The 26715-nt window shown below is 46.2% G+C and overlaps 2 protein-coding genes across 2 annotated transcripts; one reads left to right on the top strand and one right to left on the bottom strand.

Moving 5' to 3' along the window:
- The first annotated feature begins 1723 nt into the window (after positions 1–1723).
- On the top strand, positions 1724–4967 carry ARPC5L (actin related protein 2/3 complex subunit 5 like). Its single transcript, XM_074161095.1, has 4 exons — positions 1724–1872; positions 2021–2093; positions 2336–2512; positions 4403–4967. The coding sequence occupies exons 1-4, from the start codon at positions 1733–1735 to the stop codon at positions 4463–4465; spliced, it is 453 nt and encodes a 150-aa protein (XP_074017196.1). The 5' UTR covers positions 1724–1732; the 3' UTR covers positions 4466–4967.
- Positions 4968–5650: 683 nt separating this feature from the next.
- GOLGA1 (golgin A1) lies at positions 5651–23775 on the bottom strand. The gene is made up of 23 exons (XM_074161366.1): positions 23701–23775; positions 22976–23286; positions 21317–21407; positions 19974–20048; positions 19394–19491; positions 18846–18878; positions 17977–18105; positions 17497–17666; positions 16972–17083; positions 16754–16849; positions 16430–16555; positions 15409–15504; positions 14887–14982; positions 14466–14618; positions 14135–14230; positions 13309–13398; positions 12006–12108; positions 11623–11780; positions 11029–11190; positions 10464–10523; positions 9744–9914; positions 8674–8760; positions 5651–8180 (listed from the first exon to the last, which is right to left on the bottom strand). Exons 2-23 carry the CDS (start codon positions 23108–23110, stop codon positions 8100–8102), a joined length of 2418 nt encoding a protein of 805 aa, XP_074017467.1. The 5' UTR covers positions 23111–23286; positions 23701–23775; the 3' UTR covers positions 5651–8099.
- Positions 23776–26715: the final 2940 nt, after the last annotated feature.

The raw sequence follows: 26715 nt of genomic DNA, 5'->3' as shown, positions 1-26715 counted from the left end.
TGACGAATGAGGTAATGCTGCTGTTCTCTGCAAGGTCAACCAGTGGCAGGTACGAGAGAAACCGAAGCGTTCAGCTCAGTTTGGTGTTTACCCCCGTGACGAGCGGGTGGAGGGCGCTGCCAGATGAGGAACTTCCCTTGTGAGGCCGCCGTGAGTCAGTCGTGGTGGTGAGAAGGTTCGCTCAAGCCAACTTGAAAAAACGAGCCATAAATTATGCTTAAGAGCAAAAATACAGTGGCCAGATGCAGTAACACTGATCTTGCTTTAAAAAAGTATAATGCAGTGAGAATAACTAGTGTCACTGGGGTTTGTGTAGAAAACTTTTCTAAGGATTTAGGAGAAAAAAAAAAAAAGTACCGCACCATTTTTCTTAACAATTCTTGACTTAATTTTTGTGACTTTGGAAAAGAGTGAGCAGATTTCTCAGGGCTAATGGTCGCTGACCTTCCCAGGCTTCTGGAGGAGCTGGGTTAGGATCTCCTGCCGTGTCTGGCGTTTCCGCGGTGCGTCAGGCGGGGTGGGCCTTGCGGGCAGCGCAGAGGCCTCACCTCTGTCGCACAGGTGTCTCTCACTGCTCTGGTCTCAAAAAACAAATGGATTTTTTGCAGTGTACCGGGTGAAAAAGCTTCTCTGTGTCCCCTGATGGTGCGTTTCTGCCAGCGCCGGGCTCTGGGGTGGGCAGAGCTGCTCGGAGAAACCTCATTGTCCTTCTTTCCTTCACAGTTTGTTCACATCAACAACTTAAAACTCATCTGCAGAGCGCACCAGCTGGTTCACGAAGGCTATAAATTCATGTTCGATGAGAAATTGGTGACGGTATGGTCGGCTCCAAATTACTGCTACCGCTGTGGAAATATCGCGTCAATCATGGTCTTTAAAGATGTAAATACGAGAGAACCAAAGCTCTTCCGCGCAGTTCCAGATTCAGAACGTGTAATTCCTCCTAGAACAACCACCCCGTATTTCCTCTGAGCCCCCTCCCCGCCTGCTGTCCCCCTCCCGCCCTGGACTGTCCCTTTACAATATACTTTTTATTGAGCACTTTGCTGCTGAAATGCTGCCTCTTGCCTTTTTTATTTTTAAATTATCTAAATTTATTGTGTATTATGGTGTCTGTAGCAAGTTTCCCCTCCCCCTCCCTCCCTTCCCCTAGATTAATTTCACAGTATTTGTAACACGTCCCTGGAATTGATACTACTGCATGTAGTTCTCGCCTGTTTCCGGGCTCAGACCGAGCCGTCCCCGGTCCCCGGTGGTGCCCCCGGAGGCAGCCGGGGCTCGCTCCTCCCGGGCTCCGGCTCCGGGAGGACGGGAGAGATTTCAGCAGCAAAGCGGGTTCCTGGCGCGCGACGGACCGTGCCTGCCCCGTGTCGTGAGCACCGCGACCCCCGGACCTTCCCCCCCCCGTGTGTTAAGTGGATGAAAATAAAGTGCTCGGAAGGGCTCTTCCCCCCCGTCCCCCTCCTTTTTTTTTTTTTTTTTCTCCCTGTTTTGTTAAAAATGCAGTTTCAGAACACACCGACCTGCTACAGCGACTGGATTTGTACATTAAAATGATTGTTCTGATTTTTTTCAGATACGTTGTGTTTTTAATAAAGTCGTACCGGCCGTGAGCCCCCCGCCGGGGGGGCGGGGGTGGGGTGGGGGCCCCGGGGCGGGCGGGGCGGGTTCCGGTTCCGGCGGGCGGGGGTTCCGGTTCCGGTTCCGGTTGGGTGCCGGTGCCGGTGCCGGCATGGCGCGGAGCACGCTCTCCTCCCGCTTCCGCCGCCTCGACATCGACCAGTACGACGAGAACCGGTTCGTGGAGGAGCCCGAGGAGGCGGCGGCGGCCGAGCCGGACGCGGGCCCCGAGGTGGAGGCGCTGCTGAGGCGATATCCTTTGGGCCGGGGGGGGCGGGACCGGCGGCCGGTAGCCAGACCCGCAGCGGGGGGGCGGCGGCGTCGGTACGGTCACAACCGGCTCCTCCGCCGGCGCTCGGCGGTGCCGGGGCCGTTTGAGTCCTTGACTCCCGCGCCGCACAGGGGAGGCGCTGCGGGCGTTCCACACCGCCATCCGGAGCTCCCCGGGGAACGCCAAGAGCCCGGCCATGAAGGTAACGGGGCGGGGGGGGGGGGCGGCTGGGCCGGGACCCCCGGGGCCGCCGAGGCGCGGGGCGGGATGCGCTGCACGGGCGCCCCCCGGGTGTTCCCCCCGCCCCCCCTCCCGCTCCGGAATCCCGCAGCGACCAGCGCTCGCCCGCTGGTGACGGAAACCGGGCAGCCTCCAGCGCGGCCCCCGGAGCCCGACAGGAGTCCCGGGACCGTTCTCACCTTGTTCCGTCCCTTCTCTTGGCAGGAGCAGGCCCAGGGAACCATGCTTAAAGTCCTCACCTCTTTTAAAAGCAGTGAAATAGAACAGGCGGTGAACTCCTTGGACAGAAACGGCGTCGACTTGTTAATGAAATACATTTATAAAGGATTTGAAAAGCCGACAGAGAACAGCAGTGCAATATTACTTCAGTGGCATGAAAAGGTGGGTGTTTGGTGTTCTCGTGGCTCAGCCACGCTCCACGGAGCCCCCAGGGAGCAGCAGACGATGGCGGGGGCTCGTCCCGGTATTCCCTTCTATCTCCGGTCTCTTTGACCTTGGACTCGTTAAGCCTCTGCCTGTGTGTCAGACCTTGCCCTCAGCGGGGGGAGAGGTGGGACGTGGGGCTGGGCAGCGTCTGCTGGAGGAGGCGCTGAACCTTCTGCGTCTGATGAGTGCAGTGGCCCCGCTGCGGAGGAGGGGCTGGGAGCGGAGCGGCGGGGGGTTGAACCGCGCAGCTGCTGCGCTCCTTCGTGGCCGAGCGTTGGGCCGGGGGGGAGGCTCAGGCTGGCTCAGGCCTCGGAATCGCAGAACGAGAGGGGCTGGAAGGAGCCCTTGGAGATGACCCAGGCCGGCCGTTTTCAGCAGCCGGGCGCTGTTAGCAGCGTACGTGTCACAGCTTAGCGACAGCGTTGAGCAACCTCTTTGCTTTGCGCAGGAGAGGCTTTTGAGATCTCCACCAAGATTCCGCTGGCATCCAGAGTGGCCTCTCACGTTTCCGACATCCCGTCGTGATACAGAGAGGGCGGGGGATGTTCGTCAGCCGGTGGCTGAAGGTTCCCTCTCTGCGGGATGGGACACGCGGAGCAGCTGCTGGTGTCACCGCTGCGGGCAGGAATCCGAGTGAAATCCTCCCCGGCTGCAGGGTTTTAGCTGTGGCACTGGCTGTCACTGCTCCTCCTGGGAAAACCGATCCCCAGGAATGCCGCAGCTCCCGGCACCGCCGGCGCCGAGGCAGCACAGCCGGCTGCCGGGGTCATTCTCACAAAGTACAGGTTTTTCCTGTGACACGCAGACAGAACCGGTGCAGGGTGGCTCCTGCCGTTACCGCTGTCACCGGCTTTGCAGAACCTGGACAAGGGAGGAGGAAGGGATTCCTCAGGACAGCAAAGAACATGTTTCTGCTTGATTTTTTTTCTTCCTTTTTTTTTTTTTCTGTTGTTGTTTCCGCTGGAGACTGTTCTCAGGTAACCATGGGTGGGTGCTCCCAGTGCGTAACGTTGCACAACAGCACCCTGACTGGAAGGGTGACGGCGCTCAGGGCGTGCAGGCACATGTAAAGCATCTCCTCTGTGTTCTGACAGGCGCGAGGCCGGGCTGCCGTGGGCCGGGCAGGGTTTAAACCCCGCTTGTGATCTGCTTGTGGCAGTACCGGTGAGACCTGTGGTGGCTCAGTGGTGGTACCGGTCTGGCCTCTGGAAAAGGGCTGTCAGCCCCGGGTGTGTCAGGTCTGGTAACTCGGGAACGTTTACACGCTGCCCTTCCTCCTTTCCCATTCAGGGGTATCAGGGCAAGACATTCTGCACCGTCAGCGACACGCGACAGTGGTGTCCTCATCTGGATCCAAAAGATGGTTGGGCTGTGGAGAATGTAACTTTCCCTTCAGCTGTAGCGGTGACTGAGTTACTCGATGACTGTATTGGGTTTTGTCTGCCCTTCAGTCCCTTGGTTCTCATGTCATGGTGTACATTTACAGAACATACTCTGTATGTACTGTGATAGCTTAAGGCAACGCCATCTTCTCATCATGGAGACCTGACTCTGTGTGATAGAGCCTAGCACCAAAGTGAAAAAACTTGAAACATCTTCAGTGTCTGCACGTGCTAGAGAAAACAAACATAATTTTCACTGATTACCCGATTTAAAGATTTGAGAGCTAAAAAGGGTTAGAATGAGGTGGAACAGCCCAAGCTGCCAATATGTGAAAAGTAAGTTTTTGGGGAAGAGCCACATGCTCCTCCGTTATTCAACACTTAGTTGCTTGTTTGTTGAAGCTGCCTTTTGCGTGGAACGCAGTGACCCTGTGTGACACCTCTCTCTCTCCCACCCCCACAGGCGTTGGCAGTCGGGGGACTCGGCTCCATAGTCAGAGTTCTGACAGCGAGAAAGACTGTTTAAAAGACTATTTACTTGAACCAAGACAACGATCAGGTTTGGACTCAGAAGAGAGAATTAGCTGAAACGACACTGGTCCATCTCCATTAGAGATCACAATCTACTGACATACTATGGAAACTCCTCTTGGAATGCTTTTAACATTAAAGGTGGGGGAAGAATAAAGGTATTCCTGCATATTCCGACTATCACATTGGGAGCCAAGACATTCTCCTGCTCCCTCTTTGACAGGCAGAGAGAAGGCAACTCCTGCCACCTATTACTGTAAGAGAACAGGTATTTTCAGATGCTGCTTTACTGACGCGTGGTGATGAGAGAGCCCGTGTGTGCTGCTGATTGAAGAGGGTGCTGTGTCCCGGGCAGATGCAAGATCCTGATGGCTTCGGGCAGGAGAAGCGTTTATTAGAAAGAGGGTTTTGTATGAATGGCCGAAGGACTAATGGGACTGTGGGGTTGGTTTCATTGTGAAGTGCCTGCTGCATCAATAAAGTTCTTGGATCACGAGAGTTAAGTAATGTATTTTTTGCTAAATCATAAGCCTGGCAGTTCCTCAAAAGCAGGCCAGAAATACACCAGTTGTAAGCTCAGTGGCCACCTCTGCAGGAATGCTCTAAACTCCAACGATTTCCAGACTTTGTCCTCAAATCCAGCTGTGCTGGCTCTAGGGAGTGAGCCCAGGCACAGCTGTTCCAATCAAGGCTTCTGAGATGCAGAGAATATAACGCAGAATCACCCACGGTTTGATTTCTATATTCTTGTCCGTCCTAGAAAGTCAAGAAAGTACTTCAGAACTTACTAACTTATTTATGCGTAGCTCCAGCCTCCTGGGGCTGTGCCGGCAGCGTGGGCCCTTGGCTGGCAGGGTCATGCGCCAGGAAGGAGCCTGCCTCTGGCACAAACGAGCACCCTCCGAGCGAAGCTGCTGCTCAGGGAGCCCGGCTCCAGCCAGTCTTTGTCTCTATCTGCTGCCAGAAGCGCAGCCGCAGCAGCTCCCCCTGGGGAGCGAGGGGTTGGGGAGGCAGCACCTCCTCGTTCCCAGCCTCACTCCCTGGGGGAAACGGGAGCCTTAACGACGTGGCTGACACCCCCCTTCTTACCCTGGGCAGAAGTGGGCGTTGGTTCACGCTTTAAAAATATCTCTGTTTTAGATTGCTATAACCAGAACTATAAAAAGGAAGAAATCAAGATTGGGGTTTTGATCCAAAATGTATTGCACCACAAATATCATAGTGTTTCATAATACAATCCATATTTACAGCATAGAAGGAAAGAAATCCAATGGCCATAGAAAGGATTATGTATAACCACTGTTTTTATACAAGGGAAAGTGCATTAGCTTTTTAATATATGTATAACACACCATTCTTGCTCTGATATCTAAAGAAAATTCAACACTTCAGAACTAGTTTATGGTAAGTTGATCCTGTATGAGCTTTGGGATCTCAGATTATATATTCACTAACACAACTTCAGTTTAAGATTTTAAGTTGTCGCTCTATTCTAGGTTACCCGTGCTGCTTTCTGTCCTGCTCAGCAGTAACCGCTCAAGCCAGGATCAACATAAACCGATTAGTCACTGGGCAGGTGGCAGCGTGAGCAGCAGGAATCCTGTCCCCGGGCTCGGGTCCCACGGAAACAGACCAGGGCAGGGGGACATGCCCAAAAAAAAGACCTTAGAGAAGAAAATCTTGCCCCTGCTTTGTTTCAGTACCAGAGCAATTGATACAAACCCACTTTTTGATTGTCTATTTTTGCATTAGAGCAAAGTTTATTCTTCCCATAAACTTCCCTATGCTACCGTTAAGTGCCCTGGATCAGCTTCCTAAACATGGGGTTTGGACAAGCTTTAGTGTACTAAAAAAATCCTGTTGGTTTTCTTGACTTTAAATAACTATAACCAAGCTCTAAACTGAGGAGTGTCACTCGTGCCGCGGTAACAGCGACGGGGAGTACCTGTGTGTGATTAACGGGAGCTGGGGAGGCGGCTGGCTCTGGATCTGCAGCTCACTGACCGCTCTGAGGACTGACCTCCTGGGGAAGGGCTCTTCCATCTTCACCCCGGCAGGAGGGCGCTGGGAAGCGGGAGCAGCTCCCATGCTGCACCTCTAACACTACACCTCGGCTGCCACCAAGGTCTCTCACACCCCTGTCAGCAAAGCAAAGTTAAAAACCTCAGCAGTGACTGCATCTCTACCAGGGGACAGGTTGAATTTTTTTGAATATATTTAATTTAAGTATTGTTAGTAACACAGACCTCACTAAGAGAGTTACCAGAATTGCAGCCTGCTCTCGAATTCCAGACATACGCAGATTTTGGAAAATATGTCCCATTGCTAAGAATTCAGACTTGGTGCTCCTTCCCATTTCCACCTCGATTTTGCAGGGGTGTTAATGACTACGGGCACCATTGTGCTTCTGCTCTGCGAGGCAAGTGCCACCTTGGTCCCCTTTTCTTAAGAGGGAAGGAAAGGGAGCTGCTGGAAATCAGCATTTATTTCATTAAGAGTTGAATTTTGCCCTCAAAACCAAAAACCTTACGAGCAGCGTCTCTTCTACCATGTAGCCAGGACACAGTCACAGCCCACTACATGTTCGTAACAGTTTTTAAGCATCAGTATTTGAAGGACAGAAAACCACAGCCCAAGAGGCAGATACTGGTTATGAAGATTCGTTGCCAGCAGACTTGGAAGAAAAAAAAAATAAAATCAAAGTGTTTAGTACCAATATTCTTTATCCTTTGTCACTAGATTATTATTATATTTTTTTAAATAAAAGGTATTCTCCGTCTGCATTTACAATACCTGGAATTCAGCTTTAAAAATTTAAAATGGTTCACTACCCCTTCTCCCCAACGCTAACAACGTATGGTACAGGCTCATAGATTAGTTTTAAAGGCGACTGAGTATTAGGTACTATAATTAAGACCATTTTAAATATTATTTTTCTTTAAGAAAAGTAAAATCAGACAACTCTAAAGTTGTGCCCTCAAATTAAATAATCATCATCAACGTGCAGCCTTCGGGACTGCAGGCCAGGATATACGCACCTTAAATTACACAGTGATATGAAAAAATGCAAAGTGTTAGTTCTGTCAGCATAACAAGGCAAGGCAGATTTCTTTTTTGGTTAAAGCTCCTGCTCTTTGAAAGGCTTTTCCAACTGTCAGAAACTCAGTACAGAACTGCCAACGTTTGTTTTTGTTTTTTTTTTTTTTCCATTGCTTGCTTTCCACGGCGAGAGGAGGGAACTTCGCTGTGCCAGAACTGCTTGCTGGGCTCCAGCCTCCAGAGCAGAACCTGGAGTCACCACCACGGCCGCGCGTTGGAAGCCGAACTGCCAGCACCGCTGTGAGTGAGGTTAACGGTACCCTTTGGTGCCAAGGAAACGAGAGCGATGAGCACAAGGAGCCGACTTCCATTGAGACCACAGAGACACTGGCCCCAAATCCAACCCAAAGAGGTGTTTCAGTTTGTAGTGAAAATTTCTCCTTGCACAGTATTAGTTTTGTAAACAGCATCAAAAGTTCTTGTACAAAATACTGCAATGACAGTGATTAAGACACACCTGAATGAGTGTGTTCAGCGTTCTTTTCACAGAAAAAAGTGGCTGGATGCTGACTGCCCGTTTTCAGGTTCCCTTAAGGCCACAGTGTCCTTGGGCTTGAGATAGACGGCCGGATACTGCCTTTAGGAGATGGCTTTGACCCAAACCATGACATCTAGGACAGAAAGCACAACACATGCTACGTTACCTTCATGCTTTTAAGAGACTGAAGATTTGCAAAAGAAAGAATATGGTAGGTAGGCATCTCCCCATCATTTGATGGAAAGAACCATTTATAAAACAGAACGCTGCAGACTTCAGACTGAAGTGAAAATAGTTTCACACGACACACCAAGAATTCCCTTCCTGCTTTTGAACACTGGACTATTCTGCAGCAGGAGCTTCCAGCTTCTCTCCACGGACCTAGTCCGCTGCACAAAACTCTGCTGTTACTGCTTCCCTGAAGCACTGGAAAGTTGCCGTTTCCCTCACTGAAATGGACAATTTCCGACATGTATGTCATTAGCTAACATTTTAATAATAAATTATGTTTGTTATTGTAGTTAACATTTGGAAAAAGATACTTCTCATGATCTCCCAGCATCTCAGACTTCTCATTTCACCTGCTGGGAGTCCCGCTAGAAATTACAAAGGAACACAACCCTTACCTTGTACTCCAAAGTTTCTTTAAGCATGTTTTCTTCCTCTTGTGAGAAATTCAGTAACACGGATACAGCTTTGATTAGATGGAATGCCTGAAAGAAACCACAGCATGGTGTTGCTTATGATGCTCTCAGGCTCTACGTTCTGGACTATGCTGCAGAGGTGTTTCTGTAGGTTTGGTCACAGAGTTTTTAGTCACAACCGCGAGGAGCAGACCAGGAGCCTTCTGTTATCCCCAGCCCTAACAGACTAGGATGGCCTGTATCTTATTCCTTCTGTTTGTCTTTCCTGGCTTTCTGTTCCTTAACATTGGTTTGAATATTTTGGGGAAAAGACAAACGGGGAGCCTACTTAGTCAGACCAGAGAGGCAGCTCAGCTCCTGTGCCATCCTAGGGTGTTTTAAGCTTTGAAAAGTTGATCAGACCAGCACGTAGGCAGGGAAGAATCACACCATTTAAATATGCACTTCAGTATATTAATTCTATAGTACTAATAGTCTACACCGGGCACACAATGCAGAATTAGTGAAGGAACCAAGCACTCGGGATGCCAGGGAGTCACACAATTATTTCTCAATCTTATCCGCTCATTGCAACTAAGCAAAGTATATTGTTGGCATGACTTTTTTAACCTTTTAACTTTTTTGACCCAATGTGGAGAACGTGAAGGAGCTCCAAATGCACAAGGAATGGCCTCTTAAGAGATCAACAGCAAGTGGTTTATGTCTTTTTCTTGTTTTTTTTTTTTTCTTTTCTTTCTTAAATATACAACCCCTCGACTAACTACGTACTTCATATGCTTTTCAGAGTACTGCAGAGGGAATGTCTCGTAGCTTCAGATCTGTAACTTCTAGACATAATTACCTCTTAAAAGTTCACATTTCCCTTTCATTTAGTTCATAATAACCTGTACTTCCAAACATACCACTGTTAGCTATTTTGCTTCATTGTGCTCAGTCAACAAGTTTTTAAGTGCAAAAGTACGGAATTGGCACAGAAGTGTCCTTAGCAGGTAAAAGGGGCAGTTTCTAGAGACAGACAGACTTCGAAAGAGAAGGTGAGTGTATATCTTTACCTCGGATTCCCGGCAGGACATGAATTTTAGTACAACATGTTTAAGATATTCAAAGTTTATCTCCCTTGAGTCATTTAAATCAGAGTTGTTTGTGACAGTCACAGAAGCATTAGGCACTTCAGAATTTGCTTTTTCACGTACTTCAGGTACCTCACTGTCAGGCCTTATTTTCTAAAAAAAAAAAAAAAAAAAAAAAAAAAAAAAAAAAAGTGTGAGAGAGAAAAGTACATTGTAGACTGTCAGCTCGACACTGGGAGAGGGTCTGAGATATGGAACACAGGCGGCTTGTATCTACAGGGCAGGTACAGCCTGGGCATCAACAAGACCAGCATCTTGTTCTCATGGATCCCAGCAGAGAAGTGTCTCCGCCTCTCCCCAGACTCTGGGGCAGATGCCAGTTGCCGTGAGCGTTCTGTGTACGTTACCCAAACCAGCAGGGAACCACCTCCACGGCACAAACTATCACCCGATCATTTTCTTTTATCACTAACCTGCTCTGTGCCTTTCAAATGCAGGCTTTCTCTAAAACAATTTTTAAGCTCAGAACAAACTTCTGTTTTGGGTTTTTTTTTTAATAGAAGAATTTTTTCTTGGAGAGGAAAACTACTTCTAGAAGAATCAAAGGGAAGCTTTCCCTGGGGCAGATATCACTCCCATGGCAGAATGTAGCTGACTGGCAGCTAAGCAGCAATCAAGAGACTGAAAAAGCATAACCCTTACCAGCTCCTTCTGGAGGGTTTTCTTGAGCTCTGCCATTCTTTGCTGCAGCTGCTTTATCATCTGTAAGCAGAGTAAAGGGCAGCGTTAATACAGCATTCATTGCCAGGACACAATTTGACCCATAGATCTCTGGAAAAATCCATGACAAACAAGGGCAACGAACAAAACAGTCATTAAACAACGTTGACAGTTCCGAAGAAGCAACCTGCGTGTCTTGCCTTTCCAGCTGCACAGGTTAACAGGCATGTGACAGGACACTAGGGCTTTCTTGTGACAGCATATGGAAGTGAACTGAATTCACACAAAAGGGCTCTGCGGGCAAGCTGTAACAGTAATATTTGGTGGATCTTTTCTCCAAAACAGGTAAGTGTTCTACAATCCTGGCTGCAGTTTTTATCCACTGTTGTTAGATCCTTGTACAATCCAGAGGAAAAAAGAAAATTACGCACAGAATACTGGATTCAAATTAGATCTGCCACTTTGGTAAGCATGGGCAGCACCAATTATTACACTTCCTAATTAAAAGGGAAAAAGACTAACAGCTCTTTCTGCTGTTTCAGTTCACCTTGTTTTTCTCAGCAATCTGCTGTTCCAGCTCTCTGTTATCCCTCTGAAGTTTAATGACATCTGCAGCTGCCACCTCTCCGTTCTGTTCCACCACACTGTTTTCTGGAGAATGGCAACGCTTGTCATTCAAGACACTTGTTGATTCCTCTAGTTCTGAAACCTATAAAAATGAAAAGAGTGGATTTCAGCAATATCACGGCATTTGCAGCCAACGAACACTCCTCCAGGGAGAAGTCTGGACTTCTTTTTGGTTGTTTTTGTGGGGTGGTGACTTTTTTAAACCTGAAAGCATTAGTAACAATCTAGTTGGCTCCACCTCTGTGTCATCGGTTTCATAATGCTTCTCCGGAGACATTTTATGAGTCAAACGAAATAACAGGGTGTCTTTCATAAACCAGTCACAGCTCAGACAGGAAACAGCTTTCTTGAGGAAGACAGAGAACAACAAATAGTGGTGGTCAACACTGCTGGTGTTTCAGGTCACTAGGAAGCTGTTGGAGCACGTATCACCAGGCACAACAGAACGGGGGTATCTTGCACCTCCTTATTCTCCTGAGAAGCCTGAACAGATCAGATCTGCAACTGTACTCACATTTTTCTCCTGTTCTCTGGCCAACAGATACTCCTGGATCTGCAATTTCAGTTCATCGATCTCCTTTCTTGCTATTTCTTCTCTCTCCACCGCTCGGCGATTACTCGTATCCATGTCAGATTGCAGCTGATGCATTTGCAACAAGACAGCTTCGTGGTCTGAGAAAGATGTATAAACATTAGACTTTGATTAAAAAAGTGGGCTTTGAGGATGCAGTATAAAGACTGTCCAATTATTACTGAAGGATACAAGATTTTGAAAATTCTAATAGATTAAATATGGAAGAGAAATCTAGAATGATTACAATCTATCACGCAAGCCCAGAACTAGAGCGAGTACTTAGATTACACTGCCTGGGATACAGTCGATTCATTTGGTCTAACCTTGTCTGAGTTGGTTTAGTTCTTCCTTCTGTTTCTGAAGCATATCGCATTTTTCATCAATCAGCTGATCTTTTTCCTTTATTAAGGATGTCAGATGGGAAACCTTCAAAGCAGGCAAGCAAACAAAGAAAAGTCATTAAAGATATAAAACTAGAAGAGGGCACTGAAAGATTTCAACATACCTCAGAGGTTCAGAATCTCTTTTTTTTTTTTTGTGGGAAGGACTGGAGAAGAATTCTCGTATCAGTGACTGGTATCTACAACCGGCAGGGGCTGCCTGAGCTCTGTGCTAGGCAATACAACACCGTGAAAAAGTGGTTTATATTATCTGTAACACCAATGCTGCACAACGTGGATGTCTGTCATCTGTCCAGAGACTCACAGAAGGCATCACCTCTACAGTACTGACCTCTGAAGCATTGAAGTAGATGTGCCGTAAGAGTAGAACACCCATCGCTTCTGCCAAACTCAGTGGCACAATTTTTTCCCTGTAACCAGCAGGTGGCGGCTGTAAAACAGCCGCTGAGCAGAACCGGAGATCACCTTCTACCCCCTTTACATAAACAGCTGGACTAAGCAAGCACAGATCTACTGCAGTCCCAGAGTAATCAAGAGACCAAAAGATCGGACTAAATTCAGTCAGACTTGCTCAGCTGGCAGCTCCCAGCTTCAGCAAACACAAACTCACTTTATCACTTATAAAAGAAGAACAAAACAAGACCACCCAGAATTTATACTGGGTTACTGGATACAAGCTCCTCCCTATGAGGGAATTTATGATTTTAGAATTGCTGTGCTTCAGAGGAACAAAGATGTGACAGAAGGGCTGAAAGGAACAGTGACAGAACAAATGGGTTTCTTTAAAACAAGCTGCCCACTAGTCAGTGCCTCGGGACGGCTGCCCCACTGGGACCACATGCAGCTTACAGATAAATACCCATCACCTTCACTTGGGGCAAACGTATTCACTTGCTACTTCCCCTCAGTTGCTCATATTCAACCACCACAACTTGCTGTAACTCTTGAGTCTACAAACTTACTGATGTCCTTAACTCTGCACTCAGCAGCACTTTACATTATTGCACTGGGATAACTCGGGTAAGTTGCTGACATTCTTGTGCAGGCATTTACACAGACACCCTTAAGTTTCAGGTTTGCTGAGGCGGCCGCTGCTGTCTCGCGTGCTGTGGATATGAGTCTGATTAATGTTCCTGACTGTAATGATAATTAAGTCCAAATCTAGCCTTGGCTGGGCAAGGTGGGGAGCACCCAGATCTATTTTAGACTGTCAGTATTAACCAACCTGCTCCTGTAATTCCTCTCTTTGTTTCCGTGTTTCTTCCAACGCTTTGGCAATTTCAATGCTGACAGTCTCTCTGCTGCTCAACTCACTCTGCAAACCAGGAGTAATTCAGAAGTTAAATTAATTCAAGAAACTAAAATCAAGTCAGTCTCTCATCTTTAAGCCCAAATCCATTAGCAACTAGAACTTATGGGTGTTCTAACACACCATGATTTACACGTCCAAGTGACAGCTACTGACTTGTTTTGCTGCACTGCTGCTACCCACACACGTAAGAGCAACAGAACTGATGGAAGAGGCCAAACGCATCCAGTGTTTAAAACACCCTTTAGCTTGAAGTCTCTATTACAAAGTAGCTCCTTCCTACAACTGATCATTCCAATTGTGCATCCAAGAGTAGCTACAGAAAAAACTTTCAACAATCTAAAATTACAGCTTATACTCAGTCTTTTGACTATAAATACCCGACCAACTTCAGTACTTAACTTTTGTTTTGAATGCCACGAATGGAATTTGAAGCTGAACTGTTCTGTATTCATTACGGCTCACAGGATTTAAAAGCTCTTCATGCCTGACAATACAGGAACGTGTTATTTCTGCCTGATTTAGGCAGACCCAAGCATTCTGTTTCAGAAAAGGATCAGCCATTTGCAACGGTCCTCAAATGCATTTCTACTGAGTATCAAAGCTGGTTTACAGCTCTAAGTACCTGCAACCTGAATGTAATGCAACTTCACGTACCGAGAATGTGAAACACTTTGCCGTTAACCGTCCCTCAAACCCAGCTCTGGGTTTAACCCATGTCAGTAACCAGTTAAGCCCTTACCTTTAGCCTGTTCAATTCAGACTCTTGTTTTTTTAAAGAACTCTCATACTCTTCTCTGCTTCCATTAAGATTTTCATTTTCCTTTTCCAACTGGCTCTGTAAAATAAAAGATTGCTTAAATACTAAGCACAGTTATTCTAATGCTTTGTTTAAACAATTAAAACACATCAAATGCTTTGTTCATATTTAGTTTCTCAAAGTATGAGATCTCTATTATAACATCAGAAGCGCTGAATAAGCGCATTCAGACAACATGCAAGGACTACAAGGTGTGTTAAAATCGCTTTGTGAAGAAGGCTCCCACGGCCCACTGAACAGTTTCCATACTCACGATCCTGTGCTGAGTGGCTGTTTTATCAAATTCCCGAGCTGTTTCAAGAGCAGCAATTTGAGACTCCAGTCCAGTAATTTTCTGATCGTACTGATGCTTCTCTCTTAAAATCTCTTGCTGTAGTTTATGTCTTTCATCCTCCAGCTCAGTTTGCTTAAGAGAAATAAAAACCACTACATTAATAAAATGGTATTTTGAAGCTCTGACAAGAATGGGACACCATTCCATGAGACGTATACTCAAACTGAAACAAAGCTACTCTTTCGCAGTAGCATCATTTACTCATATACAGACCCTAGATCAGGAGACAGACAGCAAGAAAACACCTGAGTAATGAAACAAACCCAGAGAAACGAGCGTCTCTGGTGATGCCGAGGACTGACCTGCCACTGGTCAGTGAAACACCCTGCAGCACACTCACCAGCTTCTGCATCTTCAGCTCCTGCTCAGCTGCTGCTTCTTCACTCTTTTTCAATGCTTCTGTTGCAATCTGTAGTTTTTGTTCCAGTTCTTTTTTCTAAAATATAACCATAAATTAAATTCCTTATCCATTGGCATTGACATTATTAGAAAAAAAGGTACAGAAGGGGGGATGACCCAGTAGGGGAAGGTAAACATTAAAACCATGAAACCACATAGTTCAGAACAAACTGCTGACTTGAAGAGTTTTCTAAAGCAGCGTGCCACCATATCACCACCCCCCAGCACTTCCCCTATTTGCTTCTTAGGACAGACATGCATGAAATCTCAAACTTCATACCCCCGAGGCCCACTGAAGGTGGAGCAATGACGGAGGCATCAATCAATTAGACTTTCCAGATTAGATGTGACATACAGCCTCACCTTTGGCTGAGAGCACAAGTGCAGTGAGGAGAGGAGGTACATGGCACAGAGATGCTGGGAACAGCAGGAATGTGTAGGGGAAAAAAATAAAAATAATTACCTGTGTTTCCGAGCGGTTCACAATCTCAGTGTGATGCGTTCTGTCCGTTAGTAGCTGCTGCCTGGTTTCATCCAGTTTCTGCTCAAGAGCAGCTTTCTGAACATTGAGATGAAAAGCAGGAGAAAGGATGGACAAACAGATAAGTTTTTTTTAATTAAGATTTTTCTTACTTCGTTAATAAGGTCAAACTAAAATGGAGCAGTTATTTTGATGTGCAATACAGCTTTGCTCCTGGGAACCAGCAGGTTTGATGGTACTGCATAGGGCCTCCACAGATCATACTGCCCTGGGGATGACATCATTAATTAAGAATGGGAAATTCACTGGCAGCCTGTCATGATCCAGATGTAAGCTCTAATCAGCAGCCAGGTCATAGTTTTCCAGCCCAGGCCAAGTCCAAGAGATTAAAAAAAATTTCTGTTTGAAAGCTTCACCTCTGCATCACAGCAAATACAAAAAAAAAAAAAAGGTAATGCTTTTTCTGGTTTTGGTATTTACTTTCCAGAATGTTTTACTACCCCTACATGGACTTCAAAGTAGCTCAAAATAAATTACTAAGCCAAGTTCTTTTATCACAGCACACGGAGCTGATGTACCCGGTAGGCAGGTGTGACCGGGGAAGAGCACACCATCCCCTGCCTCCGCAGGACCCAGCCGGGGAAGCGCCGCTCCAGGCTGATCCTAACAGGGGGCACCAGTGCCCAAGAAAGGGATGAAGAAGCAATGAGAGAAAGGGCATCAACCAAAGCCAAGTGCTTTGTTTTCCACTGGTTCTTAACATTTCTGTGGCTCAAGCTTTCAATATACAACATTCTGTTTGTACACGCATGTGCCAAACCAGTTCCTCCCTGGCTCAGGGTAGTCACCCCACGATTCTGCCCAGCACAGAGAGGGTGCCAATATATAGCGAGGGGACAAACGTGCCTGCATGGCATCGTCATGTGTTCTTTCCATAAGTAATGTATGACTAAAAAAATCTCACTAAGTTTGCACTTTAAGCAGTCTACAAATGTATAATTACCTCCTTGAGTAATTCTTGCACATATTCATCCCCTGAAAGATTTCTTTCCAGCTTTTTTTCCAAGGAAGACACTTTTTCCTGGAGCTGCTCAGTAAGTTTATTTCTCTCAGCAAATTCAAAAGTCGTCTGTGAGAACAAGAAATCATAGAATCTTTTTTGTAGCAAAGATTTAATCTAATCCATTGTAGTTTGACTTTAAAAAGTACCATTAGAAAGAGAAAAGTCCTATTTGAAAGACAATGTGATCCTACAGCACTTTCAGCCCCACAGCGCAAGTGTGCACCCTACACCAGCCAAGGGCAGATACGTCTGAAAATACTTCACCTTTTGCTTGTGTTGTCCGTATTCCACCTTCAGAGATTCATGCTCCACCCGTAACATTTCCAGTCTCTTCTCACAACCAGAACCAGCAACTTGAGCCTAAAAATTTTGAGAAATTACTTGGTTTGAAACTTAGATTTCCAAAACCAATAACGGATATCTAACCTAACTTCTGCAGACAAAGACCTCTTTGAATCAAATCTCACATAACTCACACTTACATTTTGCAAGTCTACAGAGAGCTGCTGAATGACAGTTTGTAGCTCCTGTTCTCTTAACTCCAGAGCAGTGATCTTATTTTCTGCATTTGTCTCTGCTGTCATTAGTTCATCTCTTCATAAAAGAGAATAAAAAATAAATGACATACTGTTGCAGAAAAATAATCTTTAGCAGATAATTCTGCTTCTCATGAAAATGGACTAGGCAACATCAACAGGTTTCTTGCCCTAAAACCAGCCACTGCTTGATTACACATTTTCAAAAAAAAAAAAAAAAAAAAAGAGACAGTTAAGCATTAAAATGATGAAAAACAGAAATCATAAACTTACAAAATCCCAAACAAGTACTACTTTAATTGGCTTGAAAAGAAATATAAATTTGGCATTTACATCCACATTGGCACACCAGAAGCAATCATTCAGTCAGCTCACTACGCGTAGAAACTCTTCCAAAAAGACAGAACTGGGCGCAAAGCAAAAGCTTAGGGGACAGGAACAGACTGCTCCTCCTGAGCCACCACATCGTACCTCTGCACCTCCAGCTCCGAGAACCGCTGCTGCAGCTCCTGAAGGTCTCTCCTGAGGCCCGATGACTCGTTTCTCACGTCCTGAAGCACCTCCTTAGCGTTGGTTAGCTCTTGAGTGCACGCCTCTAGCTCCTGCTCTGTTTTGCTCAGAGATTCTTCCTTTTTCAAAAGCTGAATATTTAGAAGGTTATCTTTAACAATACATACGACCTGGCAAGACTGATAAAGTCTTCTCATTGAAGCTTGTCTCTTTTTATTAAGTTATAAGCTGAATTAAATGAACTAATAAATAGCTTCCTGGAAAGTCACTGTTGAAATAAACTATGCAATATTGTATGCATGTACCTACTGTTAGGATTTTGACACTGAGCAAGGCTGTATACAAGCATAAAGGCTAAAAAAATTAATGCAGAGCTACCACTAACTCAGTATTCTAACAGAAATTCTAGGGGAAAAAAAAAAAAGTTTCAGATAATCTTACCATGTGTTTAACTTTGGCAATTTCCTGCTGTTGAAAGCCCTCCAGTTCATCAATTTCATCTCTTTTTTGAAAAAGATTCAAACTCTGCTCCCTCATTTCTTGTAACTGTGTCTCAAGCATCTTTTTTTCCTGATAAACCAACAAAAACAAAAGGAATCCAAGAATATCGGTGTGCTCACGTCAAGTCAATAGATTACGTTTAAACTCTCTGGCAAAGGACTCTTGTCTCGCAGCCATCAGGTGCTCTGATGGTGCTACACATAGAACTAGAAACTCTCCCAGCTTCACCGCACAGTAGATGATGTGGAGCAAGTTATCAAACTTCTACAATCACCAAAAAAATCCGTGTTCATTACAATGCAGCCAATGATCACCCAATTGAACTCTTGAAAACAGACAGCAAATAGTAGCATGTTTAATGTCTTCCTAATCAGAGATAGTTCAAAATAGACTAAGTTAAATGGATGGAAAGAGTACAAGACTGAAATCCTGTATTAAAAACATCCCTACCAAATAGTTTCATTCATTTATTTCATAAAACAGACGACCTACTGCAAGACCTCAGACAAAGTCACTCCCTCCTTCTGCATCCCAGCTGCCTGCTCTGTAAAAAAGGGAACTATTGTTCCACCTTACAGAAGCACACCTTCCTCACTGCAACCCATCATTCTTTGCTTCCCCTCTGAAAAATAATTCCCAATATACCTCCTGAAGCCTTGGGGCTGGTAACGAAAGCAAATGTCTGGCCTCTCCCACTGAACAAAGATCAAATAATAAAAAGTGCTGAGCAGAGTTGAGTGGTAGGAAGCGGACAGGCTGATGCTTACAAATACACACACACAAGAAAACCCACCCCAAAGCTTAATTACCTTTTCAATTTGACCCAGTTTTTCCATCCACTCCTGAACAAGAAAGAAGAAAAAAAAATTAAAATCCATTTGTAGACTTTCAAGGGCAGCAATTACAGTTTAAAAAAAAAAATCATTGTACTGTTAACAGAGATACTAAGTTGTGGTAATCATTAAAGAGGTAATCAGCAACAGAAAACTAACAGCTAGTGTTTTAACATAAAAGCTGAGAGACCGTTTATGCTACCTGTATAAGCTTTATGCAAGTAAAATAAAATGAAAGTGACAACAGGTCTACTGCAATTGAATCTTACCCAACACAAGTTCAAGCTTAACCTGACATTATAAATTGTTGTGAGTTCTTTTTAAAAACAGTCAGAACCATGACAAGTCCTATACCATTTCTGGCACTTGAACTGAACACTCTCATCTTTCCTCAGCGTTGGCACACTAAGCAAATACAATGCACAACAACTATTTTAATTAATGGTGACACCTGCTTAAAACATCAAGGTCACACACTCAGGTCTCCACAGATGCTCCAAAGTTGAGTTTTCAAGCTCCCTTACCTGGTCCTTTTTTTCTAAAGCCAAAGCCATTCCTTCAGCCATCTTAGCCCGACTGGCCTGGTGGGCTTCATTCTGCTCCTGGAACTTCCTCATGGAGGCTATCAACAAACAATCACCAGTTATATTAAAAATTCATTTTTTAAAATTGCTTTTCAATTTTCTATAAGTTATTTATAAATTTAAAGAGCTTCTCCTGCAAGTAATTAGCCCTGTCGTGACTCTCTAGCACTAACCCCGTGTCCCTCGCACTGCCTGCGGACAAACGCCACAAACACCAGGAGCCAGCAGCCCTCTCCCTACACGAGTTTCTAACAAAGCTGTCGGCTTCAACAAAGTCTCTCCTGCACATTAGCCCCAAATTTGGCAAAAGGAGTATAATAGCAACTTTGTTCAACAGCCAACACGCTACTGCTGCTTTTTACACTGTAAATAAGGCAAGATCTTGTGTTCTGACTCTTTGCAACCTGGAGGCACACAGCTTGAAAGGAAATGATTAAAACATCTGCACATCAAACCTGTTTCCTTCCAACCATAACAACTTTCAACTTAAAAAAACAAAAGGAAAAAGAAAAGTACGTACAATCCTGATGCTTTTCTAATGCATTTTCAAGCTTCTCTTTTATCTTCTGCAAGTTTCGGATCTGATCAGCATAATCTTGTGGGAGGAGGGAGAAGCACAGACCAGGAATGAACAGACATTGGGGAAGGAAATTTAAAAAAAAGAAAAAAAAAAAGAAAAAAAGGATGAGTGGAAAACGACAATGATTTTCTCAATCAGAAAATCATTCCTGCTGAGGAAAACTTGGGTGACCATAACAATGAGCACAAGCAAATAGTTCTTAACTGTCCATATGGTAAATGGTTGGTACAAACAGGAGGACCTGCCCTGGGTGTGCTAGTTACACAAAAAAGGGAATGAAGGACTATTCCATGTTTACTTCATTCAAGAGCAGTGACCTATTTAACTGAGTTTGGGAAAGGTCTCTCTCACTGGAGGAAGCGAGGATGGGGCAATTCACAGGTGCTTGTACCCTTATTCCATGGTGCTATCTCTCAGCTGACGATCCGGCTGTCAGCACTGCTGTACCATAAGGCGGGCAGATATAAAAAACCAGAACAAAACACACACACCTAGGAGAAGCTTATGTACAATGGAAAGGAGGATATACTTACTGATTGGACTGATTACACGAGCCTCCCTCTCTCCCACTAAAGGCCCAATCAGCACTTTAATTTCATCTTTTGTAAACAGGTGAGCGCTTTGCCCTTTCAAATTGCAACATGAAATCGTTTTTGAATCCTACATTTTCTTGAACTGAATAGGAGCCTGATAAGTCTCCAGAATAAATTAAAATAATCCTGAGCTGGCTACAACCTTTCCTTATTTTCCAAGGCCTTCTGTGAGCTTTGGGAAGCAGCAGCACAACACAGTTTAGCCTGGTCTCTGCTCCACTCCATACACCAGGGATGGAAAGCAGTGTCAAAAAGGGCCCTTACTACAGCTTTACTGAACAAGGTATTATCTTAGAAACAAAAAAAGCCTCAAGACTGTTTGAATCTTTTGATTTTTCTTAATTTCAAAGTTCACTTTGAGGATGGTTACTGTGTTACATCAGAAAGCTAAGACCTTAAGAGAAACAAACCGTTACATACATGGAAAAAGTAAAATAAAAGTGGGGAAAGACACTATTTCCAGCACAGGGACAGAAAGCTGTCCCAGCTGGTCAGAATTATCACATAAAGAGTTAGTCATCTTTACAAAATATCATTTATACTGCACGCTACCCAGAAGACAATAACGGGGTTGTTACAAATGGTACAAAAAAATCCCTAAATCCATGCATTTTTAATAAATTAAACACTTAAGTTCAAAGGAAAATACTTCCTAAAGTAACAGGGTTTTTTATGTATCGAGACACATACCAGACAGCTTGACCTCCAGTTTTCTTATTTGTTCATTTCTTCTGAACAACTGGGATGAAAGATCCTCTCTAGAGCTGCTTCCGTCAGAAGCCTTGGCAGAAAAACAACACTCATGTAACTTAAAAAAATTTAGAAAAAGCGATGCTGCCATCTACTAACTCTGTAATAATAAACACTACCCCACCTAGGAATAACGCTTCGGTTTCTCACATAAAGGGGAAACTTGTCCCAGCACAGCAGAATGTGTAAAAAATGCTGAAGAAGTAAAACGGTAACAGCTTAAATAGTCAGCTCTGCAGCGCTGGCCTCTTCCATGAGACACGGCGCTGTTAAAAGAAGCTGCAGCTGAAAACTGCTCGTTCAAACTGGGCACTGAGGAAATAGCAGAACAAAAAGACTAAGGCGGGGGGGAAATCAGGCTCTACAGTACAGCCTTCAGGATGGGTCAAAGCAAGAAAGTGTTTTGAAAAACTGTAAAAGTAGAAAAGAAACGGTTAACGCTCTTCATGTGGGACAAGCTCGCTTAAGCACTAATGCGGTTCCTGCCACGCAACGGGCTCTCCGTGCAAAACCCACGGCAAAATCCTGGGTAACTGACTCAGGATTCTCTATGGGGTCTTTTTGCTCCATAAAAATCAGTATTAAGAGCAGATAGATGAATATTGCTAAACCAACTAATTCTTAGAGATCTTCTGAAAATCGCTCAAGACTTCAGCTACCGTCATTAGTTGTTTTCTCATCTGTAAACTCCAAAGACAGTAAATGAAATTTCCGTGTGAGAACTTGTTAACTGCAAAAAAAATTCAGAAACACACAAGACTAGTATATTTCCATTATAAAATGTATTCAAACATTAGGAGCTCCAACATTCTGCTTAACAAAACTGGAATTTCAGCTGAGCTTCAGAAGAAAAACGAGTTAAAACTCAACTGTGTAAATAACTTCTCCATTTTGCAGACAGCAAAACCTGCTGCAACCCAGCGGGCACCGTTGGCTCCAGCAGTGCTGCCACACTGTGTCTTAACCCCAGTTTTCAAAAACAGGATACCCATCAAAGGGCAGAGGTGCCACAGCATCGCAGGGTTCCATTTAACCCACATGCTCCTAGAATTATCCAGCTTCCTTAAACAATGCTTTATAATGAAAGAAAGCTTAAACCAGACATGGGAAGAACTGCAATAGTCCTGAGCGCAGCAGAACCGAACACACGTTGCACAAACAACAAGCTCAAGCAGGAAGAGCATGGGGAAGCCAACAGGTAAACACGGGAGCACAGCGAGACCATCGCTAACCAGTACCCAGCTGGCTTGCCTACTGCTTCAGTAACTAATCTTACAAATAGGCCTCTTACGCGTTACTACAGCTTTATTCAATATTTATGTCTGTTTAATCATGTTCTGTGCTGAGATCACAGAGTCAGCTTTATAATTCATGTTTATATGGGAATATAAGCCTCCTGGTGGCTACTATAGTAAACATACAAACATTTTCTTTTCAGTATTTAAGTTTACTCAAGCTAATGATTCATTTCTGCATTAAGATGTCCAAAGACAGCCCCACACCTATTCAACTCATACACTAGACTGAAAATGGCTGTCTCTAAAGCCACAGAAGGCACGCGGTACGAGAAATCAAATTTCAAAGCAAGGTGTAACTCACGAAGTCGTCTCCGGAGTCTGCTCCCACGGAGGTGACCGACTCCTTGCTGCCAGACCTGGGGATCCTGGCAACTCCTCCTGGCCTGGGAGCAATCGCTGCCTCTTCTGCTATCTTCTTCTTCAATTTTGCAAACATTTTACTGCTGTATAGCGCCGAAATAGCCAGGTACTTGAACAGCCACTACCTCCAATATGGTTAATGTAGTGACGCCCTGTTTAAAGCTTCCAGATGCCAAGATTTAATTTTGTGCCTCATCCACTCAGTTTTATTGCATTTCTAGTTCCCTTAAAGCCTTCATAGCCTAACCGTACCTGCAAATTAAACAGATACGGTTTCCACACTAGAAATTTCTACCCGTATTAAACATTTACCGATAACTAAATGCCTTTTAGTGCCACACCTGTTATAAAACGCTCGGAAAAAAGTCCCCCCGAGCAGACCCCTTCAAAAAACCAAACCCAACCCGTGACGGCGCTGGGCGGCACGGCTGGCCCCGCCGGCCCGGATGCGCTGCGGGAGCGGCTCTCCGCAGCCCGGTCCCCGCCCGAAGCTGAGGGAAGCTGGGCTGGGCCGGCCCGTCCCCGGCCGGTGCCCGCCAGGTCGGCCCGCGGCGGCTGTTGCCCCACTCTGCGGCAGCCGCGGCCCCGCCGCCCCCCGACTTCCCCTCCGATCGAGCGCTGCGGCCCGTTCCGGCCCGGCCCCGCCGCCCCCCGGCTCCCCCTCACCGCCCATGGCCTGGCCTGGCCTCGCCGCCGCCGCCGGGGCCCCGGGGCCGCCGCTTCCCCTGGCGCCGCTGACCCGGAAGCGCCGCGCGGGCCGGAAGCGGCGCCAGGCGGTGCGCAGGCGCGGTGGGGCGAGCGCAGGCCCCGGCCCCCCTCCCCGCCCTCCCGCAGCCCCGCGCCCTCCGCACCGGCAGTTGCCGGTTTATTAACAATAAACTCCTCCGGCGGGGCCGGGCAGCTCTGACAGCAGCCGGGGAACACGGGGTGGGGGGGGCAGGGCCCGCCCGCCGCCCCGGGCCCGCGACGCGATGGGGTGGGTGGGGGGTGATGTTGCGGCGCACGGAAACCTGCCCGAAATTCACTGAAAAAGGCTCAAAACGTGGTGAGGGCAGCAGTGAGCAGGCCTTGCGAGTCCGTTTTATTACCGATACAAACCGAGGCGTTCGCTTCGGCGAGGCAGTAACAGCAGCAGTGGCGTTCCCCGCGCCCCCGGCAGGAGTTACAGAGACAGAGCTTCCCCCCGGCCCCCCCAGCTCCCCCGTTACAGCGCTTTGGCCACTTCCACAGCTCTTGCAAAGAAAGTCCTTGCTCCAAAAAAAAAAAAAAAGTTTATTCATATATCTCTATATAATAATTTCAAGTAAAATATCTTGTTTTTACCAAAATACGATATACAGGCACATGGCTGTAAGGTAACTTTAAACCAATTCACTATAAAATTACTTTTGGTAATAAATACTCTGCTTCTCAAGAGAGGCGAGAGGCTCCTTGTCCCTCGGCAGAGGGGCTGTGGGGGCTGTGCTCCCCCCTCTCCCTCTCCCTCCTCCTCCTCGCTGCGCCTTGGCCAGGGCAGAAGCAACTTGTGCTTTTCAGCCTGCGCGAGGCAAACCCTGCCCCGGACAACTCACTCGGGACTGAGAAGCGAGAACAAACACATGCCGAAAGAAATCCGCAAAGTCAAGGGGGCAGATACTCACAACGGGCTTTTATTCGTGACGGAGGAGCCGCTGCCGCTCGCTCTGGTACCTCCGGCACCGCTCGGGCTGCGCTGGGGTCTGCGCCGCACCAACAAAACCCCCACCTTTAACAGCAAAACATCTACTTGTGCGTGGGGGCAGCTGGCACCTCAGTAAGTCAACAGGAATGCAGAGACACTCCTTCATCCTCCAAAAGATCTGTCAGATTCAGAAATCCTGAACTAAATCTTCTCTCTCTTGGCAGAGTTGACGGTTTGGAGGGAAAAAGAAAAGCATAGCTTACTTTTTTAAAGCAGATACGTGTCTGATGTTCTCCTCCCCTGTTCTACTTGCAGATATTCAGATCTTCAAAGCACTTGAAATACATTTGGTCACAGAAACAGTATTTCTCTAAAAGTCAAAGATATTAAAAATGTAAGAGAGCCACCTCCGGAATGTATCGTCTCTCTGCTGCGGAGATTTGTGCCCTGTCCTCTGCGCCAGTGTCCCTCACACGGGGGCCGGCCAAAGCTGGTCCAGTGTCACCCAGTGGCACAGAGCAGCTTTCAGCTCCAGGAACTGGATTTTCTCCCTTGTTTGTAAGATTTCCCTTGCTGTTACTGCCTGTGGAGCTCCCTCGGTCCCGGGAGCAACACCCACCACGGATCCGCTGCCGACACCGAGCAGCCGCTTCGCACGGAACGGGCAGGACTAACGGAGGGCTCTGCCACTGCTACCTTTGGTGACCTGGAGTCAGAACAGCTACTGAAGAATCTAACAGAGATAAAGCTTTTACAAAAGAAGCCTCAAGACAAAAGAAAAGTTGTTCAGACGGATTCCAAGCTTCTTAGCTTTCAGGAAAAAGCAGACGTAAGCACAGATGGAGTTACAGCACAAGGACGGTGGGGGCAGGGGAGGTGCTTCACAAGAGCATGCCAGGGATGGACCTCGGAGCAGCACTTTCATCCTGTCCCTAGAGGAAAAGCCTGACCAGAGCTACTGAAGTTGTAGCTTTTGAAGATCCTAATTTGAAGCCTAATTTCCTGTCCCCTCTATCTATTTCCTATCATTAAAAGACGTCTCTGCACATCTCCCTGGGGAATAGTCTCGAGGGGCTCAGTAAGTCTCGACTGGACGGATGTTTTGATGAACTACCCAAACAAACCATCCTGAAACTTCTCAGGAAAGCCCTCCCAGGAGCAAGTCCAGTTTGCACGGCTCACACAAGTTAGTGCTCCATTTAGCTTGCGCATGAAGCAAAACGACACATGACATCCCGAGAGTAATTAAAAACGCAGAGCGTTAAAGGCCCATAACCCTATCTCCCCTCTCGCTGTTACTTTGAGAAGTCAAAGAGGCAAAACCAAAAGGCAACGGCAATAACTCTGGCCAGATGTTCCAAAGCCAGTCTGAAGAGGAGCACAAACACAGGTGCCTCTCCTGGGAGCAGGACTCATTTGAACACACCGCATGCGTAGGCAGGGAGCCAGGGCAGAAGTAGTCCAGGAAGGACACATTCAGTCCAGGTCACATTCTCCTCTCAATATATAACACACAGCATTTACCCCTTTAATTGGGTATTGTTGGGTGGTGGCAAGTCTTCACCGCTAGAATAAGCAACAAGGATATATGGAGAAAGGGAGAGCGAGACAAGGGGGAAGGCATTAGGCCTGAGAAGAAAAAGGTTTGTTCTCACGTAAAAACGGTTCAGTCTTTGCTTCGCTTCCACAGTGAGGACTGCTAGATACATAAACCAAAGTTTTCTTCAGTACATACAAGCATACATCGAGAAGGTACCTACGACCATAGCACACGGCACACAGTAGCACAAGTTTAGAATGACTTAGTAAGTTCAAACAAGACAAGCTTTTACTTGGAGGGGAAAATATCAATATTTTCATCTTGAATGCAATTGTTTTGGGTGGGAAGGGATGGTGCTGGCTCAAAATCCAAGACCAGATACTCATCCTCTGGCTCATAGCCAGAGCAGACAGAGGGTATCAGCCTCTCGCTTACAAAGTACAATTCCGTACTCCTACCCACACAACAGGAGTGAGATCTT

This window comes from Numenius arquata, chromosome 19, assembly GCF_964106895.1.
Source record: "Numenius arquata chromosome 19, bNumArq3.hap1.1, whole genome shotgun sequence".
NCBI classification, from domain to species: domain Eukaryota; kingdom Metazoa; phylum Chordata; class Aves; order Charadriiformes; family Scolopacidae; genus Numenius; species Numenius arquata.
Note: the sequence above shows the minus strand (reverse complement) of the source record. Positions and strands in the feature narration are given on the sequence as shown.

Coding starts and splice junctions, on each gene's coding strand:
- ARPC5L (XM_074161095.1), top strand. CDS start 1,733: ATGGCGCGGAGCACGCTCTCCTCCCGCTTCCGCCGCCTCGACATCGAC. Junction 1,873..2,020: donor GTGGAGGCGCTGCTGAGGCG/ATATCCTTTGGG, acceptor CCCGCGCCGCAC/AGGGGAGGCGCTGCGGGCGT. Junction 2,094..2,335: donor CCAAGAGCCCGGCCATGAAG/GTAACGGGGCGG, acceptor TTCTCTTGGCAG/GAGCAGGCCCAGGGAACCAT.
- GOLGA1 (XM_074161366.1), bottom strand. CDS start 23,110: ATGTTTGCAAAATTGAAGAAGAAGATAGCAGAAGAGGCAGCGATTGCT. Junction 15,505..16,429: donor TGCAAGAATTACTCAAGGAG/GTAATTATACAT, acceptor CTCAATGTTCAG/AAAGCTGCTCTTGAGCAGAA. Junction 9,915..10,463: donor AAACCCTCCAGAAGGAGCTG/GTAAGGGTTATG, acceptor TTTTTTTTTTAG/AAAATAAGGCCTGACAGTGA.